Genomic DNA, 22479 nt, shown 5'->3' with positions numbered 1-22479 from the left:
CTTGCCCAGTTTTACGAGGTGTCACACGCTGTATTTTATGAAAATCCAGGACACTCTGGTTCCAGCACCCCTTAGCACCTTGGACTTCGGTCAGCATTCGGCTTACGTACTGGGTGCTTGGAAGCTCTGGGGGCCGTCAGGGCAGGAAACAAGCCTGGTGGCGCGAAGCGGGGCAGGCAACCAGCATCCCCTGAACATCTAGTATGTGCCGGGCCCAGAGAGGGGCCCTCACCCCCGTCAACGTGCTCGCCCACCCTGCCACCCTCAGAGGTGGGCACAGTGACACCTCCATCTGCTGCAGGAGGAAGCTGGTGCTCAGGTGGTCACAGTCTTTGATGACGGCCACAGGCAGGACATCACAAGGCCAGGACCGGAATGCAGGTCTCTTGGACCTAAAGCCCACATTCCCGGCTTACTGAGACCCCAGAAATTCCACAGCTCAACCAGAGACAGGGGCTGACAGCCCAGCCCCCAAAGAGCTCTGACCCAGGAGGGCAGCCCGGCTTGCGCAGCGTCAGGGCATGAGGGTGCCCGCCGTGGAAATGGCCGTGAGCTGAGTCTGGATGTGTCCTGGAACCCTGAGCTGGACTTCTGAAGGTGTAAACAAAAGGCCAGACTTGTAACTCCCCACAAAGTACTTATCAGTTGCAAGGGAGTAAGAAAGTGACTTCAGAGCAGGGCACCTGGCAGACCCCACCCTACCCAAGTGATGACAGCGAACAAAATCATTGATGGACCAACAAAATCACGATACGACGCAAGGAGAATACGGAACCTCGCCTCTGTGATGTTCCTGCAAAGATGCAGAACTCTGGGTCTAATCAGGAGGAAAGTCAGATAAACCCGAAATGGGGGAAGGTCTGTAAAATAACTGGACTACCGTCTTCATGAGTGCAACGTCCCAAAAGTCAGAGAAGGACCGAGAAACTCTCCCACACGTACGGAGACTAGGAGAGACAGGACAACATGCGGCAGGTGACCCTGGGGGGCATGTTCTGCTACAAAGGATACAATTGGGATAAACTGGCAAAACTGGAATGAGGTCTGGTGACTGCGGGCATCAGTGTTAATTCCCTAACTGTGATGACCGTCTTGTCGATGTGCAGGAAAACGTCCTCAGAGGTAGTAAATGCACATTAAAATAACTGGGGGTTACGGGCACCAGGGTGGCACTTGCTCTCAGATGGTTCGGGGAATCCACTTTCTGTACTACGCTTGCAACTTTTCTGTAGGCTAAAAATTGCTGCAAAGTTTTTAAAAAAATAAGTCTTCCTCCCCCAAAAGGGACTATACTCTTTAACATTTTTACAATACAGCATGAGGCAATGCAGCATAGCAGGGGATATTAGCCCAGACCTTGGGTCTGCACCAGCACTGGCCAGCAGAACCTTCTGTGATGGAAATGCTCCACGTCTGCCCTGTCCAGTGTGTGGTAACACCAGCCACACAGCTAACGAGCCCTTGACACGTGGCCAGTGCACCAAGGATCTGAATTTTCCACTGTACCTTGTCTAAATTTAAACAGCCAGGATAGGGCTCATGGCTACCACACTGCACTGTGAGAATCTATACAGATCTGAGTTCAAGTTCCAGCTCCTCCCCTTACCAACCTAAGGCACGTGGACAGTGTTACAGAAGCCACACGGCTGTTGGGGGGACCGGCTGAGTCAAGATGGGTAACGAGTCCGTCTCACAAGGAGTCCGCCTGCAGGCCCACCTCCACCCCCGTGCTGGGGAAGGCAGCCTCCTGCGCCTGGAAGAGGTCACTGCAGGAAGGTCACCCCAGCCGGAACTGTCTCCCCGTTAGCTCACCCCCAGTGGGGCCGCACCCCACCCCTCGCCTGCACCCCGGGACAGCTCCCATTGTCTGGGACAAGCTTTCTCTTCTGCAGTTGGACAGCCCAGCCTCCTCGACGGAGTCCCACAGAACACACCCCCGTCGGCTGCACAAGCAGCAAGGTTCCTGCACAACCGTGTGAGCCGAGGGGGACGAGGACGGGGATGATGATGATGGAAGCCCCCAGCCCACACGGAGCCGAGCGACAACCCCCTTCCCGCCTCCCTTCCAAGGCAGGCGCCTCTTACCGGAGCGCATTGTGGGTGTCTGAGTACCCGTTGGCCTCTGTGTCCTTCACGATCATCCAGTCAAAGACCAGCCCGGCCAGGGTGCTGAACGTGTTTCCTGTAGGAGCAGGAGGAGAGGGGTGCACCCGAGTTAACCCCCCGGGGCCAGGGGGCGGGGAGATGCACCAGCCCCTGCAGAGCAGGTGGCACTGCCTGCAGCCTCCAGCCTCCATTCAGCAGGGAGGGAGGGAGGGGAAACGAGGCTTAAAGGATCAGGGTCACGTGACCGTGAGGGCTGAGCCGGCGTGAGCCCCGGCCTCTCGGGGGGAACCGTGTCCTTCCCGCTGTACCTCCTGCCTATGCCCACCCATCACCCCTCACGTGGGTAAGTGCTTTATAGTTTAGATGGTGGTTCCTGAGACTGTCACTCACTCCCCCTCACCACCTCCCTGTGCTGGGAAAGGAACCCAGGCCATCTGGCTTCATGTGCCCATCCTTGTCCCTCGGCCGAGATGCTGAGACCCCAAGTCCCGGGTGGAGGAGGTGGACGCTCGCACAGCCGGCCTCGGCTCTGAAGCCCTGGCTGCCGTCCGCGTGCCTTGGACCAGACGCCAGAACACGTGGAGCCTGGCACGTGACTGGCCGACCGTTCCCGGAGGAGCAGGACTCAGGGTGGGTCTGAAACCCTCCGTAAACACCTTCTCAGGGTAAGTGCAACACCTGGTGCTACGCAGACACCCGGGAACAGGGCGGGAGATGAAAACTGGGGGCTCAAAGGCCTGATCTGCTAGAACTATGGTTTGTTTTTTCCCCAGGTGATGTTGATTTTACGTTTTTTAACTGCCTCCCACCATTTCAAATTAAGAAATGCAGTATACTATATATCCAACTTCCACGTTCAAAAGTCTGAAGACCCAGCTGCCTGGGCCCTGCTCCCTCTGGTGACAAGAGGCTGGCTCAGCCTCTCCAGCTGGTTTGCCCCACTCCCCACCACACCCTATCGCCCACACCCACTCCACCTCCATCATCTACATTCCTGCCTGGCCAGCTCCCAAAACAGAGCATCTGGGGCCTAGGGAAGCTCTTTCTTCAGTGCAAAGGGCAGAGCATTTAGAGTCAGGCCACACCCCACCTCTGAGGTCTCAGGGCTGTTGAGAAGATCGAAAGGAGAAAGTGCCCCCAGCGAGGTGCCTGGGGGGTGCCAGCCAGCTCAGGGGCAAGTACGGTTCACCACGGCCTTCTGAGGACGAGGAGACCGAGGCTGGGGGAGGCCTCCTTGGGTCTCTTAACCTGGAAAATGGCGACAGGAAACCCTGTGTTCATCCACTTCAGTGGTTACGCTTGGAGCTCTGCTTTTCAGGGTCAGAATCCCTGCATCTCTGTCACGTTCGGATGTGAGGGGAGGGATGAATGTGGGATCATTCCTGGAGCAGAAAGCATCCTTGGGCTTCCAGAAGTTTCAGCCACATGGGCAGGCGCGCCTGCAGGACCAGCTGCCTAATTTGCAGGGCTCTAGGCAAATGAAAACTTGGGGCTCCTCATTCCAAAAGCGCAGGGAAAGCACCAGAAGGAGGCAGGTCAGACTTGGGAGAGTTGGAAGGAGACAGAGAAAGCCCCAGGCATGGGGCTGGCTGAGGGGGTGCGCCACTGGGCGGGTAGGGATCCTCTAGGGTGAGTGCAGACCCTTAGAGGTACCCAGAGGCCCGGCCCTGCAATTTGGGGTACACACGGATGTGCCAGCTACAGGGGTCCCCTCCTGCCGGCCACTGGACCAACACACTGTGTCCTAGCTGAGCAGGCTCTGTGGAAACTGAGTCAGGCATCTCTCCTTCCCGCCCTGCTGATGCCCACGCTAAGCCCCTGTAGCCTGTGCATGGATATGCTAGGAAACCAGATGAGGGTGGGTGAGAGGCTCACTCGGGCCAAAATGCAGCCTCTAGAATGGACGTGCCCTGGGACAGGGATGGCCTCTGCCACGCTCCACCCCGACATACCCTGGGGACACGGGCCCATCCCAGGCCCCCGCTGTGGATGGAAGGTGGCCGTAGTCACAGGACAAGGATGGGGAGGGAGAGGACAGGCAGGACCCAGGACACCAGGGGACAGGGCACAGGTGGCCAGGAACCCAGCCCAGGAGGCAGGGAGGTGGTAGGGAAGCAGGATCTCAAATCACTGAAGCTCCAAGTCCCATCAGACCCCACTCACAAAACACGAGTACAAAAATAAATTTATTAAAATTTCAAGACGGCAACAGTGGAGCATGAAACCAAGCCTGGGGACCTTTAGAGCACGAGGCCCTGTGTGAAGCTGGCCCTGACGTCTGGGGGACAAAATAAAACCACAGGAGATGGCATATGACCTGACTACAACTCCCAGAGCAGACAGTGAGCAAGGGCACCTTCCAGGAGAACAGGCTCCAAGACCCACACATTCAGCAGGAATTTGCAGGCTTGGAGGTAGGGGCAGTTCAAGAAGCTTCTGCCTAGAGTTTTGCCTTGTCTGTTTGAAAAGCAGCTATTATGTACCCCTGAAACTAACACAACATTGCTAATCAACTATACTCCAATATAAAGTAAAAAATTTTTAAAAGCAGCTATTAGACCTACTGTGTGCCAAGTGCTCATATTAACAAGGAAATCCCAGGGCCCAGTCTCCGGAGGCTGCACCCCCTGTCCTGGTCCCAGGAGGGAAGCCGGAAAACATTAAGCAATTCAACTTAACAGACATTTGCTGGATGCCCGCTGGGCCCAAAGTCCAGTGTCAAACAAAGAATGAAGTGATCCCAATTCTGCCCAAGTGCGGAGCCTGACAAAGAGTAAAAAGTGCCCGTGCCCCAAGGCTGGGCCTGCGAATCACTGAGGGATTTCAAGGAGGGACACACTCCACCTTGGGAGAGCCCTGGAGGAGAAAATATCAGAGGGGATGCCCAGAGGGGCTGCGCTTCGGAAGGCAGAGATCCGAAGTGGGAGTGGAAGGTGCTCTGAGTGGGAGGTGAGGCGGGGCATTTGGGGGACCGGAGCCGCCCAGCACTGCCCGGGCACCAGGTACATGCGGGCTGGGAGAGAACTCTTAAAACATTAACTCGAGGCAGGAACCCTGCAGATGGCCTCAGGCCAATAAAGTAGACTCCAGCCCCTGGTGCAGACCACGGTGCCCAGGAAAAATGCAGCAGTTGGAGACAGGCAGCATGGCCTAGTGGACAAGAGTCCCAGCCCCTGCTCTGCTGCCCACGGGCTGCATGACCCTGGGTGAGTCACTGAAGCTCTCTAGGCCTCAGCTTCCTTGTCTGTACAATGGGCTAATGTATAATTACCATCCACCCTCGTGGGGTAAAAGACTGCACTTAGGGCTGGGCACCTAACAATGTTTGCTGAGCCACAAGCAGGGTAAAAACCAAACAGGCACCAACCTAGATAAGGTACATCCCTTCTGAGACTGTGGGGCCCTCCAAGGTTATGAAGGTCAAGTTCATCTTTACAAAGAAGACTGACCAGTAGGGAGGATACAGGCTCAGGACAAAGGAAGAGGGGATTTCTAAGGAACTAGTCCAAGTGCTTCTGGGTGGGGACACCCTCATAGTGAACAGGGAGGCAGGGAGTGAACCACCTGGCACCACAAAGGTGGGCCTTGATCTGGGCTCTTCCTGAAAGGCCAGTGTATGCAGGCCTGGGTGAGCCGGGGTTCCCCCCGGAAGTGGCCACATGCACCACCAAAACCTTAGGAGTGGGAGGAGTGTGAAACGTGATCCCCTAGGGCCACGGGGCACCTGTCCCACACAGGAAGGCCGGGCAGCCACCTTCCATGCCTGACACGTCCACCAGCTGCCCAAGGGGAAAAACCAAAGTGACTTAAAAACGAATAAACTATAAAAAAAAAAAAAAAAAAAAAGATGGAGAATAACAAGTGTTGGTGAGGATTTGGAGAAACCGGAACACTCATGCATCGCATCGCTGGTGGGGATGTGAAACGGCACAGCCACTGTGGAAACACTCTCCGGCTGTTCCTCAGAAAGGTACATATAGAGTTGCCCTTTGACTCAGCATTTCCACTCCTGGGTGTAGACCCAGGGGAAATGAAAGCCTATGTCCACAAAAAGACTCGAACCCATGTTCACAGCAGCACTACTCACAGCAGCCCGAAGGTGGCATCAACCCAACTGTCCATCAACTGATGGATGGATAAACAAATGTGGTCCATCCATACACTGGAACATCACTCAGCCACGAAAAGGAACGAAGCACCGCCACAGGCTACAACATGGGTGAACCCTGACAACACGCTCAGTGAAAGATGGCAGACACCAAAGACCACACACTGTATGATTCATTCATATGAAATGTCCAGAATAGGCAAACCTATATGCACAGAGAGTAGATGAGTGGCTGCCAGGGGCCGGAAAGAGGACAGCGCAAGAACTGACTGCTAATGGGTGTGGGGTTTCATTTTGTAGTGATGAAAATGTTCTAAAATTAGACAGTGGTGACGGTTGCACAACTTTGTGAATATACTTTTAAAATAAACCACTGAACTGTACACTTTAGATGGGTAAATTTCATGGTATATAAATCTCGATAAAAATAAACAAAACTTGGGTCGTGGGGAGGGGATAGATTGGGAGTTTGGGATTGACATGTACACACTACTATATATAGAGTAGATAATCAACAAGGACCTACTGTACAGCACAGGGAATTCTGCTCAATACTCTCTAATAACCTATATGGGGCAAGAATTTGAAAAAGAATAGATACATGTATAACTGAACCACTTTGCTGTACACCTGAAACTAACACAGCATTGTAAATCAACTATACTCCAATATAAAATAAAAATTTTTTTAAATAAACAAAACTTTCTTTTTTAAGTGACAAGACAGGAAATAGACCAGAGAGGTTAAGAGCAGGGCTTGGCACACTACGGCCCTTGGGCCAGATCTAGCGCCCACGAGTTTTTGTGAATAAAGTTTTATTAGAACAGCTACGCCCATTCATTCCACACTGTCTGTGACTGTTTTAGAGCCACGCTGACAGAACTGAGTACTTGCTGCAGAGACCGTCTGGCCGGCAAAGCCTAAAACAATTCCTAGCCAGCCCATCACGGAAAACACGCGCTGACTCCTGGCTGAGAGTGGACTCGGGACCCAGCCAGGCCGGAGCTCAGATTCTGGCTCTGCTGCGTACGAAGGACTAGCATGTGTGTGTGCCTGGTCTGTGTGTGTCTGTGTGTGCACGTGTGTTCTCTCTCAGTCTCCGCTCCTGGAAGTGAAACGAGTCAGGACAGGTGAGGCGCCCAGAGACACCTGGCTCCAGTAAGCAGCATATGACCCCCGTCACCGCGTCGGGCAGGCGAGCTCCCATCAGCCCGCTGCACAAACCCCTCCTCGGTGCCCTCTGCCTCAAGACCACACCTGACACAAGGCCCCTTTACATCCTGCATCCCTTGGCCTCTCCAATTTCAGTCTCAAGGATGAAACAGGGTCCCCGCCTGGCAGACCCCACATCCCTCAAGGCTCAGTCAAACATCCCGCCTTCTAAGAAACTGTTCTGACCCCTGACCTCCAAGCCCCCTGGAGTTGCTCCCCCACCCAGTGGTCCCTTCACACTTTGCACCCAACGTGATTACAAACCGCACCTGCCGGGATGCATGTGGGGCCTGATCTACACGTGGACCCCCCGGCCTGAGATACTAGGGGCAGAGGCCCAGTGTGCCCGCCCCACACCACAGCAGTACCCCAGGACATGGCAGACCCAGAAGGCAGAAGACACTCCATGGCCACCCAGCGCACTGAGCGCCCACCACACACCAGGCGGGGCTGACCCTTCACACTCACTCACCAGGTCCTCGTGACCAGGTAAGAATCATTATGGCAGTTTCACAGATCAGAGGGGAGTTCAGAGAAGCTGGGCAGCTTATCCGATGAATGCATACAGAGAGGAAGGAAGGCTCGGACAGATGCTTCGAAACACTGATTCTGTCCCCAAGGGACATTTGGCGATGGCTGGAGAGATTCTTGGTTGTCACAGCTCAGTGGGTGCTACTGGCGTCCGGTGCACAGAGGCCAGGGATGCTGGCAAACACCCTAAAATGTACTGGACAGTCCCTACCACAAAGACTTACCCACCCAAACGTCAATCCTGCCTAGACTGAGAAACCCTGATCTATAACAATGTTATTAAGAAGCCGGGGCAGGGGGGCTAGAGTGGTCAGGGGAGATTTCAAAGACAAGGTGAGTCCTGGCTTGGACGTGAAGTTTTAGAAGATCCTTCGTCTGGAAGATGCCTTTTGCCTGACCTACTTTCTTCAACAAGAACCTTAACCTACAAATTTTCCCTTCGTTCCTTGACCGAGAGGTCAGGCTACAGCCAAGACGGTCTGCCAACCAGCAGAACAGACCTTCTACAAAGAATCCCAGCCCAGAACAAGCCAACGTTCTGCTACGAAGTGAAGGAAGGTACGTGGGGCCAGAGGCATAGACGCGCTCTCTTCCACACCCACACCCACACACAAGCGCGCATGCGTAGGCTGCAGTCTGGATCAGGAAGCCAGCCCCAGACCTCAGAGCCTCTGTTGTTCACAGCAGTGACCCCGTCAGCCCCTCCCAGCTGTGCACAGGCACGGAGCTGGCCTCCAGGCCCTGTGGAGAAGTGGCCGTGGCCTCGCTGCCACCGCGGGCCTGGCATCCACTTAGAAGTCGTCCTGACCTCTTCCACGTTGCCCCCCTGGCCGGAGCAGCCCCACTTGGGGGAGAGCAGGCCGCACACGAGGAGAGGAAGAAACAGAGCCCGCCAGGCCGGTGGCCTCACCTTCCGAGTCCAGGGCCTGGATCTTAAGCTCCAGCGGGGAGTCCTCCAGGTAGAGCTCGCGGGTGGTGGAGACGATCTGAATGCCGTGGATGAGGTCCACGATGGCGTCGCAGCGCAGGACCTGGCCGGTGGCTGCAGGGGCGGGAACACAGGGTCAGCCGGAGGGCCGCCACCCCACCTCCAGCGCCTCATAGGTTGGGTGGTCTTATTCTTTGGCAAAGACAAGGGAAACCAACAATCCCCCCCACACACACAAAAAACGGGGCTGGAAGAACCGAGTCGACCCTCAGGAGCTCCACGAGGCCCGAGAGTCAGCACGGACGTCCAGGAAGTAAGGGCCTTCCAGACACTTTCATTGCCCATCTTGTACTTTTCCACCGCGAGCGCCAGCGTTTAAAGCTGTGTGCAAAACACTCTTCCTAGAATTCCTAGTTTTGTTCAGAGTGTAACCACTGAGCTAAACGACAAGGGTTCTGGTATGATGAGTTAGCACCCCAAAGAACGATGCTTTTCTGAATGCCTGTCCCTACCCTGAGATTAGCAATTACACCCGGAATCTGTGTGTTTGTGTGTGTCTGTGTTTACACTGCAGTTTTTGCACAAGACTATCAACTACACTATAGTATAAAAAAAGTGTGCACGTCTACACAGATTTTTTACCTGCTCCATCAATAAGACACATAAATGGCATTACCTGGAGAATCCTCTAATGTAAAAAATAACAGCCTGTGACACAAACTCATTCTGACCATTCTCCAGGCACCATATAACTACTTGTACACCCTTAACTTTGTGAGAAAGCCATTCAGCCCCAGTTATCAAAAACCTTAAAAATATTCATAGGCTGTGACCCAGTAAAGCTGGGAATCTATCCTTGGCAGGAAATAACCTGAAAGAACCCAAAATTGTTCCCCGAATAAAACTATTTATTTTCCTATGTAACACTGAAACAAACATCTGAAAACAATCTGAATGCCTCATATAAGGGAATGCTTATAGCACAACCTCTGGTTAAGAATGTTATTCGGCCATTAAAAATAATTCTATAATAAAATGGGAAACTTTTCATACCATGTTAGGTGGGGGAAAAGCGTGACAGAAAATTCATTGTTTTCTAAGCATCTTACGACCATAATATGGCAAATGAAACATGGGGAAGTGAAACATTGCACAACTTTCTTCGTTTTGAATCAACGCCCATTAAGAGTTATTTTGGTAGCAAATAATAACTTAGAAATGAAAGCCGGCCTCCATGGGAGGGAAAGCAGGACAAGGTGCTGGCAGGGGGGGACCAGGGCTCATGTTGCTTGCTCAGCGTCCCCCCAGCTCCATGGGCGTCCTCAGACCCAACGAGAGAAGGGAAAGCGTGGCCGTGGGCTCTTCCGTCCCTGTGGCCCAAGGTCTCAGCGGGGCGTTTGCAGCCCCTCGGCCCCCATCCCCGTCAGGGGCCGCGCGGGGCCCTGGGAGGCCTTACTGACGTCCTCCGCGAAGACGATGCTGGTCAGGCGAGAGGGCTGGGACAGGCGGGCCTGCACCACGGCCTTCCGGGAGCACTGCTGCTCGCCCAGGCCCAGCGGCTCGATGCTGGCCACCTCCGGCCGGGTCGATGACCTGCGGCGAGAAGAAGAGAATTCACCCTCCGGAGCCACGGGAGGAGAGGTGGGGCTGGGACCAGGAGCCAGAGCCGCAGCCCCCATCTGTCCCAGACTCGCAGGACGGAGGGGCCAGGCTCCACCAGCTTCAAACCCAGAGGAGACAGGCGGCCGAGGCCCCTCTAGTAGGAGCAGGACATCCTGAGGGCGTGGACCTCCCCTCCCACCTCACCCCCACCCCGGCCCTGAACATATCACACAGGCAGAGAGTCACTGCTCGGGACACTGGAAAACACCTCCACGTTCAACAGTCACCTGCCAGGACTATTCCACGGAACTGGAAATAACTATTGGTGGACAGAGTGCCTACGGTCCCTGGGGAGGAGGAGAGGCCAGGTACCTGCTGACCTCTAGGCCGGACCTGGCACACGGCAGCCTCCCAGACGGTCACCTCCATCCCCAACAGGCCCTACAAACCCAGAGCTCACCGACGGGAACCTTGGCAACAGGCACATGGCCCAGCGCACGGGGCCGAGGTTACAGGGAAGGTGGGCGGAAGGGCAGGTAAACACACACAGAGACGGAGCTGTAAAATCCGTGAGATGACTTCCCACGGACACTCGGGCCTTGGAATAAACAGCTGCAGGGAAAGCATGACGGACAGGCACCCAGGGTCAGAGCACGGTTTCTCATCTGAGACCGGGGATAACAGCAGTTCCCAGGGGAATGAAATGGGACAAGTCGGGAGGAGCAGAGCGGACACTGCATTGTTGCGTGAGCGCGGACCACTAGCGTCACTGTAGACGGAGCTGGGGAGGGTCTCTGAGGGAGGCCCCTACTCAACACCATGCAGAGGTCTGGAGCTTCAGGGAGGGCCCTGGGGTGGGAGCAGCCGGCGAGCTCCAAGAACAGAGGCCGGTGCCATCTGGGCCCTGGGATATGGGGGTGCAGAGGTCAAGAAGATGGGGTGCTGAGGTCAAGGAGATGGGGTGCTGAGGTCAAGGAGATGGGGTGCCGAGGTCAAGGAGATGGGGTGTGAGGTCAAGGAGATGGGGTGCTGAGGTCAAGGAGATGGGGTGCTGAGGTCAAGGAGGTGGGGTGTTGAGGTCAAGGAGATGGGATGCTGAGGTCAAGAAGACGGGGTGCTGAGGTCAAGGAGGTGGGGTGCTGAGGTCAAGGAGATGGGGTGCTGAGGTCAAAGAGATGGGATGCTGAGGTCAAGGAGACGGGGTGCTGAGGTCAAGGAGATGGGGTGCTGAGGTCAAGGAGATGGGGTGCTGAGGTCAAGGAGATGGGGTGCTGAGGTCAAGGAGATGGGGTGCTGAGACTGGGGAGACATTGGAGGCCGCAGTAAGGAGCTTAGATTTATTCTGAGGGCGATTCCCACTTTTCAGAGCAGAGAGTCAGGGCTGCCTTCAGTGAGCTCTGGGCGGGGAGGCCCCAGGGAAGGGCATCCGAGGTTCCTAGGGCTGCACTCAGCGCGGTGCCCAGCACAGAGCGGGCACTCCCGAGTCACGGCTGCCATCCCCTCCCTTTGCTTTAACTCCCCGGAGCATCAACGTTCTCGGTTATTCAGAAGGAAACTTGTGAAAACAGCCTGGTGTTAAAAAGCAATGGTGCGAAACACACCCAGACAGACATCTCCAAGTCAACGCAAGTATCCCCGGGGCCAGGCAGGCACAGCAGCCTCTCCAAACTCACTAAGGATGCTTGGATGGCACAGACACCACGGGCACATGCTGAGTGCACCGACACCTCTACTCTGAGAATAAACTCACCCACAGTTGAGGAAAGAAATCTAACCCACCAGGGAAATGCACTTGTGGTCCCTGCACTGAGAGATTTTCTCTGAGAAAAGAGCATTTCAGAGACCAAGGGAGACAACAAAGGGGACAGGAACACACGCCTAGACAAGGAGGTGCGAACAGGTCCCCGGGCACACCCTGGCACCACACCACTCAATGGCAGCAGCTTTGTTGCTCCAAGATGATTTTGAAGGGCATCAGACCTCCCCACTCATGCACACACGTGCACACAGACAAACAAAACTGTCATGGAAACAAGAACAAAACAGAAAATGCACACAGATCAGAGCAGACTGAGGAGACAAACGTGATGGAGGATCCTGGCTTGGACCCAGGAACAGAAAAGGAACCTCAGTGGATAAACTGATGAAATCCAAGGAGTCTTGAGTTTAGTTAAGTCATGTACCAGTCAGTATTAATGTTTTTCCTTTTCTCAATATTCATGGTTTTGAAGGATGCTGACTTCAGGGGAAGCTGGGTGAAGGGTACACAGGAACTCTCTGTATTATCTTTGCAACTTTCCTATAAATCTAAAATTATTCCAAATTAAAAAAAAATTTTTTTTAAATGACAGGGTGTGTGAAGGATGAATAATCCGAGCACAGAGGATTTTTAAGGCCGTGAAACCATTCTGTGTGATACTCCAACGATGATACAAGTCATTACACATTTGTCTACACTCGTAGAATCAATGCCAACCATGAACCGTTACATGAAATATGGGCTTTGGGTGATAATAATGTGTCCACGTAAGTTCATCAACTGTAACTAATGCACCATCTGGTAGGGGATGTTGATGGTGGGGGACGCTGAGGGTGGGCTATACAGCAAATCGCTGTCATTTCGGCTCAATTTTTTAACAAATCTAAAACTGCTCTAAAAAATAAAGTCTTTTTTAAAAATAAGACCATTCATCGTTCGTTCCTGCTTCTACCTTTGAGAAACGGTGTGGCGTGTCTTATTCGGTGGCCCCTGGGTTCCCTGGGGATCTGGGCTCCCGTCTGGGCTGTAAATCTGCCCTCACGGAACCCCAGGCTCCTCAAGAACGGAACAGGGATGACAAGCTCTTCTCTCACTCCCTCAGGGCAGTGAATTAATCTCGGACACAGTCCCAATAAAGAAATCAATGCAGATAAGAGCAGGCTGCCCTCGTTCAAGTTGGAGAGGCCTGAAGTCCTCCTCCAGTGCCCAGGCCCTCCACGGGCGGCCCCAAAATGCCCACAGGCCGGGAGCACCTCCACCCCTCACGTGATGCCTTCAGGGCTGCAGGGCTCTGATAAGCCGCCCCATCCAATAGAAACACACAGCAAATCACACTTAAAATTTCCTCATTGCCTTATTAAAAAGCAACAGGTGAAATCAATTTCACAGGCTTTATTTTTTTTAGATCAGTTTCAGGTTCACGGCAAAATTCAGTGGAGAGTGTGGAGAGTTCCCATACATCCTCTACCTCCACACACGCAGCCGCCCCGCCGTCCACATCCCCCCCCGATGGCGCTTCTGTCACAGCTGAGGAACCCACACTGAATCATCATCATCACCCAGGGTCCACGGTTCACACGCGGGCTCACTCTTGGGGCTGCACATTCCACGGGTTGGGACAAATGTATGAGGACGTGTGATCACCATTATAGTATCATCAGAGTACTTTCCCTGCCCTGCGCTCGGCTGACTCATCCTTTTTTTTAAGTCCATATTAAAAAGCCATATGAGGGACTTCCCTGGCGGTCCGGCGGTTAGGACTCCACGCTTTCACTGCAGGGGGCACAGGTTCGATCCCTGGTCGAAGTTAATTCTAATGACACGTATTACTTAACCCAACACAGCCCAAACATCATCTTTCCGACACGTGGCCCCGGCTGCCCTTCAGGTGCTCAGTCAGGTGCGGTGAGTGGCCCCGGGTCGGGCCTTCAAGTGCAGAGCCAGGCGGTCAGGCGGCCCCAGGGACGACGTCTAATCCTTGCCATGGACTGAGTGCTCCCAGCAGCTCTTAAGAAAAGTCCCTCCTCTTCACACTTAGGGCAGGTACGAGGGCAGATCCTGCAGCCTGGAGATGAGACAGAGCAGCCAGAGCAGCTGCCCACCCCACCCTCAGACCTGCAACAAGGTCCAGCCAGCAGACGGGGGGCTCCCACGCAGGGGGTGCAGCTCTGCTGTGGCACCGGCCTGCAGGCCCACGCCCACCCACCTCGGCTAAGCTCAGGGCAAGGGAGCTGGCGTCCATCCTCACGGGGTAGCTGGGGGGCTGCAAAACGCCCCCCACTCTGCCCCTCACCCCGCTCCAGGACCCCGCATCTGAAGCTGGAGGGTCCATCCCGACGACCTACAAAGGGTTTAAGACAGTCTAGGGTGGTGTTTCCGCGCCCAGCAGAGGGTTAGTTTCAGTTATCTGACTCCTTCTGGAGCATTCGGAGGCCCGTGTGCTTTGGCTGTGCCTTTAAGAGGCACAAGACAGAGACCCAGCAGTGACCTGCCCCTGGGCCTGGTGTCGGGTGTCGCTGCCGGGATGGTGCTGGCCAGTGGCATATGGGGTGAAAAAGCACATTTGAAGGTGCTTGCCAGGGATTATATAGGGAAAGGGACACATGGTACTCAAACTCAGAATGGGGACTGTGGGGGGCCGGGGGGGGGTGAAAACGGAGAGCGGGCAGCACAGGGGGCAGCAGCTTTACCTGTAACCTTGTATTTCTTACCAAAAAAAGCCAGACTGGAGGCAACTACGCCAACTGTTAACAAGAGCTAATTCTGATGGTAGAAATATGGGGTATTCATTGTTATTCTCTGTTCTTTTCTGTATCATTCTAACTTCTAAAAAGAAGTATTTCCCCTCTAACATTGCATGTAACTTAGAGAAGGATTGCTCTGCCCTCGTTTTACAGGTGAGTAAACTGAGACTCAAAAGGACGAGGGGACTGGTTTAGGGCCACTCCGAGGGTCAGGGTCAGACACAGGTGTTCCAAGCCCAAATTTGGAATTTGGAAAGTTTTCTGCCATTTGGAAATTTGGGAATTTGGAAAATTTGGAAATTTGGAAAGTTTTCTTCCATTCGAATCACCTCTTGGCCCCTCAGAAGTACTGTCTCTGCATCTCAGAGCTCTCAGAAAACCTGAGCAGCCCCAGAGACGGACGCTGTCTCTCCCCTGGGCTGGGAAGGGAAGAGCTGCCACACGTGCAATTCTAGAATGTTCTGCCTCCAGGATCTGGCAAGAGAAGGACAACCTTCGTCACGGAGGGAGGATGGGTAATTCTTCACAGAAGCGATGCTTAATCACCCTGCACCTCAAGCCAGGCAGAGAGCGCCGGACATAAGGGATGACAGGCAGGAGAAGGTCCCGTCTGGCAAACGCAGAGACACCCAGAGACTGTTATTAAAATATGGAAGTGTGCTGGGGGAGTGTGGCGGTTAATTTTACGTGTCAACCTGGTCGGGCCACGAGGTGCCCAGCTACTGGGTCAGACATTATTCTGGGTGTGTCTGAGGGTGTTTTGGGATGAGATTAACATTTAAACCAGTAGACTGGGTAAAGGAGATTGCCCTCCCCAGTGTTGGCAGGCCTCACCCAATCAGTTAAGGCCTGAATAGAACAAAAAGACTGACCCATCTGTAAATGAGAGGGAGTTCCTCCTGCCTGATAGCCTTCAGAGGTGTGTATACACACACACACACATACACACATATTGTTTCTCTGGAGAACCCTGACCAGTACAGGGTGGGCAAAGAAGATAACGAAAGAAACTATCTACCATGTGTTAAGCCCAGAGCTAAATACTTCTGTCCATCAGATTACTTAATCCTCCAGTAGGCCTATATGGGAAAACGAAACCGAGGCTCAGAGAGGTTGAGTAATTCCCCAAAGCCACACAGCTGTACGTGGCAGGGCCAGTGGTCACAGCCAGGTCTGTGTGACTCCAGATCAGACAATCCTCCCACTACACGAGTGCTTTCCCCAGGGTACGGAGCACACAACACCAGAGAGCAGTGAGGCACCGATGAACTATTTTTAAATTGACTCTTTATGTCATTTAATCACTACACATTCATTTTTAACTGTTTCAGGAAAAACAAACGTATCAAACTTAGGAGCTCCTAAATGTTAATACTGAAGAGGATGTCCCATGTTCAAAAAAGGAGTCATTTTGAAGGAAACGGTAAGTTTTCGTACACGTGGTACACTAAAAAGGCAGCACTCTGACAGTGGCATGAAGCGGCTGCAGCTCGGGAAGGAGACACAGCATTCCCAGGACAGCTGTGAGGGGCGGGGTCTGTCCATCAGCTGCCATTCTCCAGTGTTTCCCTAAAACAAGGACAGAGCAGCCTCTCACACTGATAGCTGGAGCTCTCAGAACCAGTCTGTGCCCACACTGGTTGGGGTGGACCCACGTGAGGAACGGAGGGAAGGGGGGAGAAGGCACGTGGGCCGCGTCAGCTCCCTCAGCCTAACCCTCGCGGGCTCTGGGCTCATGGCCCAGGCGGCAGGACGGGTCCAGGGAGCAGGGCTCAGAGAAGGCGGGGTCTGCACAGAGCTGACAGTTGAGAGGCCCACCCAGAAACCAGCTCCGACGGCCAGGTCACTTGGACACAGCATCACGTTCTGCCAAAGAAGCAGGTCCGGGCTCAATGGCTTTTCTGCCGAAAGGGCCTTCCTCTGTCTCCGGTTTAAACGAACGGCCGCTGCTCAGAAAGGATGAGAGCTGCTCCAGCTTGCACACCTGGTCATTCTGTGCATCTCAGCTGGTGGTCAGCACGCTTGCCCACCCTCCCCACTCATGGACTCGCCCTAAGGCCCACTGGAGGAGCTTCAGGGGCCTCCCTGGGTCCCTGGTGCAGGCAGTGATGGTGACATGGCCTCACTCTCTGCTGAGAAGGTGAAGGCCTAGGGCAGCAGGGTGCTGCCACTCGCCAGCTGTGTGACATTGAGCGAACAGTTCCACCTCAATTCTCTGTGCCTCTGTTTCCTCAGCTGTACAATGGCAATAAAAGTGGTACCTGCTGCAAAGGGTTGGGGCGGATTAGATAGGATGACAGATGTAAAGCTCTTACTGCAGGGTGTCACACAGAGTAAGCTCTCAAACTCAGGCACCAGGAGGAGGTGCCTAAACGAAGGGCTTCTGGCCCTGAGGTGTTCGGCGAGCTTCTGACCATAAGAACTTTGTTTTTTAAAGAAAGTAAGAAAACGTGGGCCCTTCTAGATTGTGATCATTCATGTGTGACCTGTCCATCCCCTTCCCTGAATGAAGCCTAACCCTGATCCCTGCTGGTGGGGCCCTACCCCCAACCGCAGACATCCTCAGAGCCACAAGCAAAGATTCAGGCCCGAAGTAGGGTTCAGCACCGGCAAGAGCCTGAAGCTTCTGACTTCAAGTCTAACCTCTGCTCCGAAGTTCTCCCTCCGCCAGCTTCCCCCCCATCCCTCCACTTCTCGTGTCCCTCCCACCACCTCTTGTGCGGCCCGGCCTTGAGGGCTCATGGGAAATGGTAACTCTTCCACGGACCCATCCCTGATCCTCCTCAGCCTCCACTCAGCTCCCACAGCTGGTCCTCCTTGGGGTCCCTAATGCACCCATTCATTCATTCATTCATTGAATCCATATTTATTGGGTGATGTGCAACACTCCAGGTACCGTTCTAGGTGCTGGCGACACAACAAAGTACAAAATACACATTAATCCCCACCTTCACGGAGTTTACGTTTTAGTGGGAGGAGAACAAGAATAGACAAAATGAGCGAGTGAAGGTGGGATCTCAGACAACAATGCTATGGAAAAATAGAAGGCAGGGGAGGGAAAGGCTGTAGTTTCCAACTGGATGGTGAAGGGAGACTCCCTCAGAGGGGGCATGTGAGAAGGAGGGGCAGACACGGGATCCCTGAATATCTGGGAGAAGGGCATTTGGGCAAAAGCACCAGCCAGTGCAAAGGCCCCGAGACCATGGCTGGCGTGATCCTTCTCCCTGTCCGACCCCCTCGGAGACTGAGTGTGAGGACAGCGCCCGTGGCGTGCTCATTTCTTGCCCTCACTGCACCCAGCATAAGACTCTGGTGCAAGTTTTTGTAGATGCCCCTTATCAGGTCATGGATTCTCTTCTACTCCGAACTTGCTGCAGATTTCTATCATGCATGACTGTTGAATGCTCTGCACCTATTGAGACCATTATATGGCTTTTCTTCTTCATTTTGTTGATAGAAGAATTAATTGTTTATTGTTGATCAAGCAATTACATTGATTGGTTCGTGTTAAACCAATCTTGCATTCCTGAGATCCACCCCAGTTGGTCATAATACAATACCCTTTTTATATTTTTCTGGATTTGATGTGCTGCTATTTTGTTAAGGAATTTTGTACTCTGCGTCTGTGAATTTCTTTTTCTTATAACGTTTGAGCCTGGTTTGCAATCAGTGTAATGTTGGCCTCATAAAAAGGAGCTAGGAAATGACTGTTCTTCCTGCCTTTCCTGAAAGAGTTTATGAAGGATTTGTACTATTTCCTCCTTAAACGTTTCATAGAATTTACAAGTGAGGCCACCTGGGCTTGGAGTTTTCTTTATGAGAAGGTCTGTAATTATAAACTTAATTTTACCAAACGTCCTAAGTGGACCGAGAGGCACCAAGGGCCCTATGCCTGGGAACCCTTCCCCAAGTCCTGCACAGGATGTGGGGAGCCTGCGGTTCAGTGCTGGTGGGCACGTTGCTTCCTCTCTTCTCGAACTGCTCACCCACATCCCAGCGAGACCCCCTCCCAGATCACAGCAGCTCCCGACAAGGGCCCCAGGTGAGCAAACCCAGGGTATATATATTGCCCCGCCCCCACGCGCGCGCACGCACACACACACACGCACACACACACACACACACACACACACACACACACACAGAGAGCTGGGCAAACAGGAAGCGAGGCAAACGTGCACACATGGGTGTCATTCCTGCAGGGGACCCGTGTTGGGTTTTGGCTGCCCAGACTCCATTCCCCCTCCTCAGTAACAGCACCCAGCTTTTCTGGGGGTGCTGCTCTCCTCCACCCTCAGACCATGAGGCTCCAGGGCACCCATGCTCCTTGGACCCTGGGAGGCAGGTGGCCGGGGCCTGGCCGATCGGCTGTGCATCCCCCTGGATGGAGGTGTTCAGACCCAGCGTGCAAGGCTTGACAAGGGCTGCAGGGCTGGACCCGTCCTCTTGCTACCCCAGGGGGCACCCGGCTGAGGCCCGAGACCAGGCCCTGCTGGCATCACTGAGCCCTGTGTGCAGCCTGAAATAAACTCTGCCAAAACAACATCCCTGCTTTATTTAAACTATTTTGGTTTGAGTTTCCTGTCACATGCAGGAAAGTCAGGAGAGTTGAGACAAATGAAACCCCCTGACTGAATTCTTCAAGACTTGTTGCCTTATTTCATTCAAACTACTGGTACTATATTTTTTAAAAAAGAAAAAAAAAATTGTCATTTATTATGTGCTTACTATGTGTCAGGCTCGGAATAAAACATATCACAAATGTTCTATTTGCCTCCAAACACTCCTATTGAAACCCCTCATTTGATACACAAGGAAACCCCTGCATGGATGTGAAGTAACCTGCCCAGGGTTACATTCCTGGAAAACACCTCAGTCGGGCCTGGCTCTAGACCCCTGGTCCAGACACCACCTCCACCCCTTGTGGTGAATGCACCCAGGTTGTTCAGATCAGAGCTAAAGGCCTCCACCTACCTGGGGCTGCCCGTGGGAGGGCCCAGGCTGCCGGACCTCAGTGAGAAATGGCTCCATCTCCTCCTCAATCACCCCCTACCCCACAGGCATCCTTAATACTGCTTCCTAATGTGTCATCAACTTCCCTAAAATCCTACTGAACCTGGGTAAAACAGCCATTGATGAGAAGGTCTGGCACACTTCCTGTGCATCCCAGGACTGAGCTGAGTCTGTGACCTGGTTTTGAATGTGGTTCTGCCGGTGAGCGGCTCTGAGGCTCCTGGTCTCGGTTCCCCATGTGTGCAGTGGCTGATCATTCTTGGCAGACAGGTGTTTTGTTTTGTTTTTAGCACTGAGTGGGGAATAACATGCAAAGTATGCAAAGGAGTTAGCAGAAAAACTGGTTCTGCTGTTTGGTTCCCTCTGCCATCCCCACCTGCAACATTCCAAGTCCCTGCCTCTGGACCTGGGTCTCTGGCCACCCACCGGGGCAGCTACCTGGACACCTGCACCTTCCGCCCTTCCCGGCCCCCCATCTGGTTACATCCAAGTAACCCTCGTATCTTTTTCTTACTTTTTTCTTTTATTTGTTTTTTAATTTTTTTTAAGATTTTTTTTTTTATGTGGACCTTTTTAAAGTCTTTATTGAATTTGTTACAATACTGCTTCTGTTTTATGTTTGGGTTTTTTGGCTGCGAGGCATGTGGGATCCTAGCTCCCCGACCAGGGATCAAACCCGCACCCCCTGCATTGGAAGGTGAAGTCTTAACCACTGGACCACCAGGGAAGTCCATTACATTTTTCTTTTAAATTGATTCTTCCTTATTGAAAAAGTACTTTATTTATTTATTTATTTCTTGGCCGTGCCCCGCGGCATGTGGGATCTTGGTTCCCCGACCAGGGATTGAACCCGCGTCCCCTGCAGTGAAAGTGCCCCATCTTATCCACTGAACCGCCAGGGAAGTCCTGAAACAATACTTTAAAAGGAAACTTTATATCACTAGTGTAAATAGAAAGCCTACACCATTTGCCATCCATCTGAGGTAACCATAAAAACAAAAAAGAATCGAAACAATGTTACTGCATTAGGGGGTGGGGTGGGGGACACTGTCACCCCCAAAAAAGAAACAGGCAGATATTACAGGGTATTAGGAAAAGCAGAAGGTGGATGTAGGGGCAGGGGGAGGGGGAGGGGTTACCGTGTAATGGGGACAGAGTTTCAGTTTGGGAAGCTGAAAAAGTTCTGGAGATCATGGTCGTGATGGTTATATAACAGTGTGAGTGCCCTGATGCCACTGAACTGGACACCTAAAAATGCTTAATGTTATGATATATACATTTTACCGAATTTTTTTTAAAAAGAAAAATTGGAAACAACATGTTGGCACCAGAAATGAATTTTTATCTTGAGGGTGTCTAATGGGACAGGGGAACCCGAGGACAGGGAGGGTCAGGACAGAAAGCCACAGTGGAAAAAGGAGAAGTGACGGTTGTCAAGTGACGGTTGCAAAGAAGGGGTGAGTGGGGGCAGAGGAAGACACAGCCCTCCCTCCACCCACCTCCAGGTCCATCCTTCCCCGCCCCCCACGACAGAGGCAGGGCCTGCAGGGCGGAAGCCAGCTCAAGGGGCAGAGCAGGCTTGGGTGGCGGGGGTGGCACCCACAAGGGAAGCAGGAAGAAAACCACCTACGGAAGCAGGTCCACTGAGTAAACACACTTGCTGTCACCTCCTTCTGTGGGTCTGGGTGGGGGGACCTGACCAGCCCTGGGGGAACCAGGGCTGCAACAGCCCGTGGGTCTGGTGCAGAAGGGAGAGTCAGGCCCAGGCCACCCTGCCCAACTCCTGACCCTACAACCCCCTTTCCATCTCCTGTCCAGAAAGGCACTCCACCCCTGCGGTCATCGCAGCAGGCCATTCTCCCAGACTTACTATCATATGAAACACAGCCATTGACTTCATCTTGGATTATTAATTAACTCCCACAGTCAACTACAAACGCCATGAAAGCAGGGCCTCACCTGCTCGTTCACCATCCAAGCCCCAGGACCTGGCTCATCGCAAGAGTCACAGATATCCATCACGTAGCTGGTGAGTCCCCAGCCCTTACCTCTGAGACACCCCCCTGCTGATCAGGGCTCATGCCCCGGCATCAGCGGGACAGCCCTTCACAGTGAGCACTGTCCTGGGCACTGCAGTGGCTCTGGCATCTCTGCCCAAACCTCAAACCGCCAGAAATATGAGCCCCAGCTGAGAGGTCTACGGTCCCAAGGCCCCCGCAGAGGAAAGAGGAGGGAGGTTTGATCCTGGTGTGTGAGGAGACACAGGGCCCACAGACAGGCTGTAAAGGGCGAACGCTCTAGACCCAGAGGAACAGAGGACAGCTTTGGGGTCAGGGAGGGCCAAATGATGGGCCTCTGGTTAAGTTAAAGCCACTTTTTCAGTAGGGCTTCCACACTGCAAAATATTTACATCCGTTTCTGAGCCTGCCGCTCCAATCTCCCTCGGGTGCTACTGCCTCACCTGCCCAGCCTCCAG

At 53.3% G+C, this 22479-nt stretch overlaps 1 protein-coding gene across 1 annotated transcript in view; it reads right to left on the bottom strand.

The window, feature by feature from the left end:
- The window catches only part of NUP210 (nucleoporin 210), a 105080-nt gene that overhangs the window by 77980 nt on the left and 4621 nt on the right, over nt 1–22479 (bottom strand). Inside the window, exons 2-4 of the mRNA XM_082414049.1 lie at nt 10342–10478; nt 8868–8999; nt 2086–2182 (exon numbers count right to left, since the gene is read on the bottom strand). Of these exons, the coding sequence (XP_082270175.1) occupies nt 2086–2182; nt 8868–8999; nt 10342–10478 (366 nt within the window). The remainder of the gene's footprint in view (nt 1–2085; nt 2183–8867; nt 9000–10341; nt 10479–22479) is intronic.

The sequence above is a fragment of the Balaenoptera physalus genome (assembly GCF_965194825.1).
Source record: "Balaenoptera physalus genome assembly, chromosome: 11".
Taxonomy (NCBI): Eukaryota; Metazoa; Chordata; class Mammalia; order Artiodactyla; family Balaenopteridae; genus Balaenoptera; species Balaenoptera physalus.
Note: the sequence above shows the minus strand (reverse complement) of the source record. Positions and strands in the feature narration are given on the sequence as shown.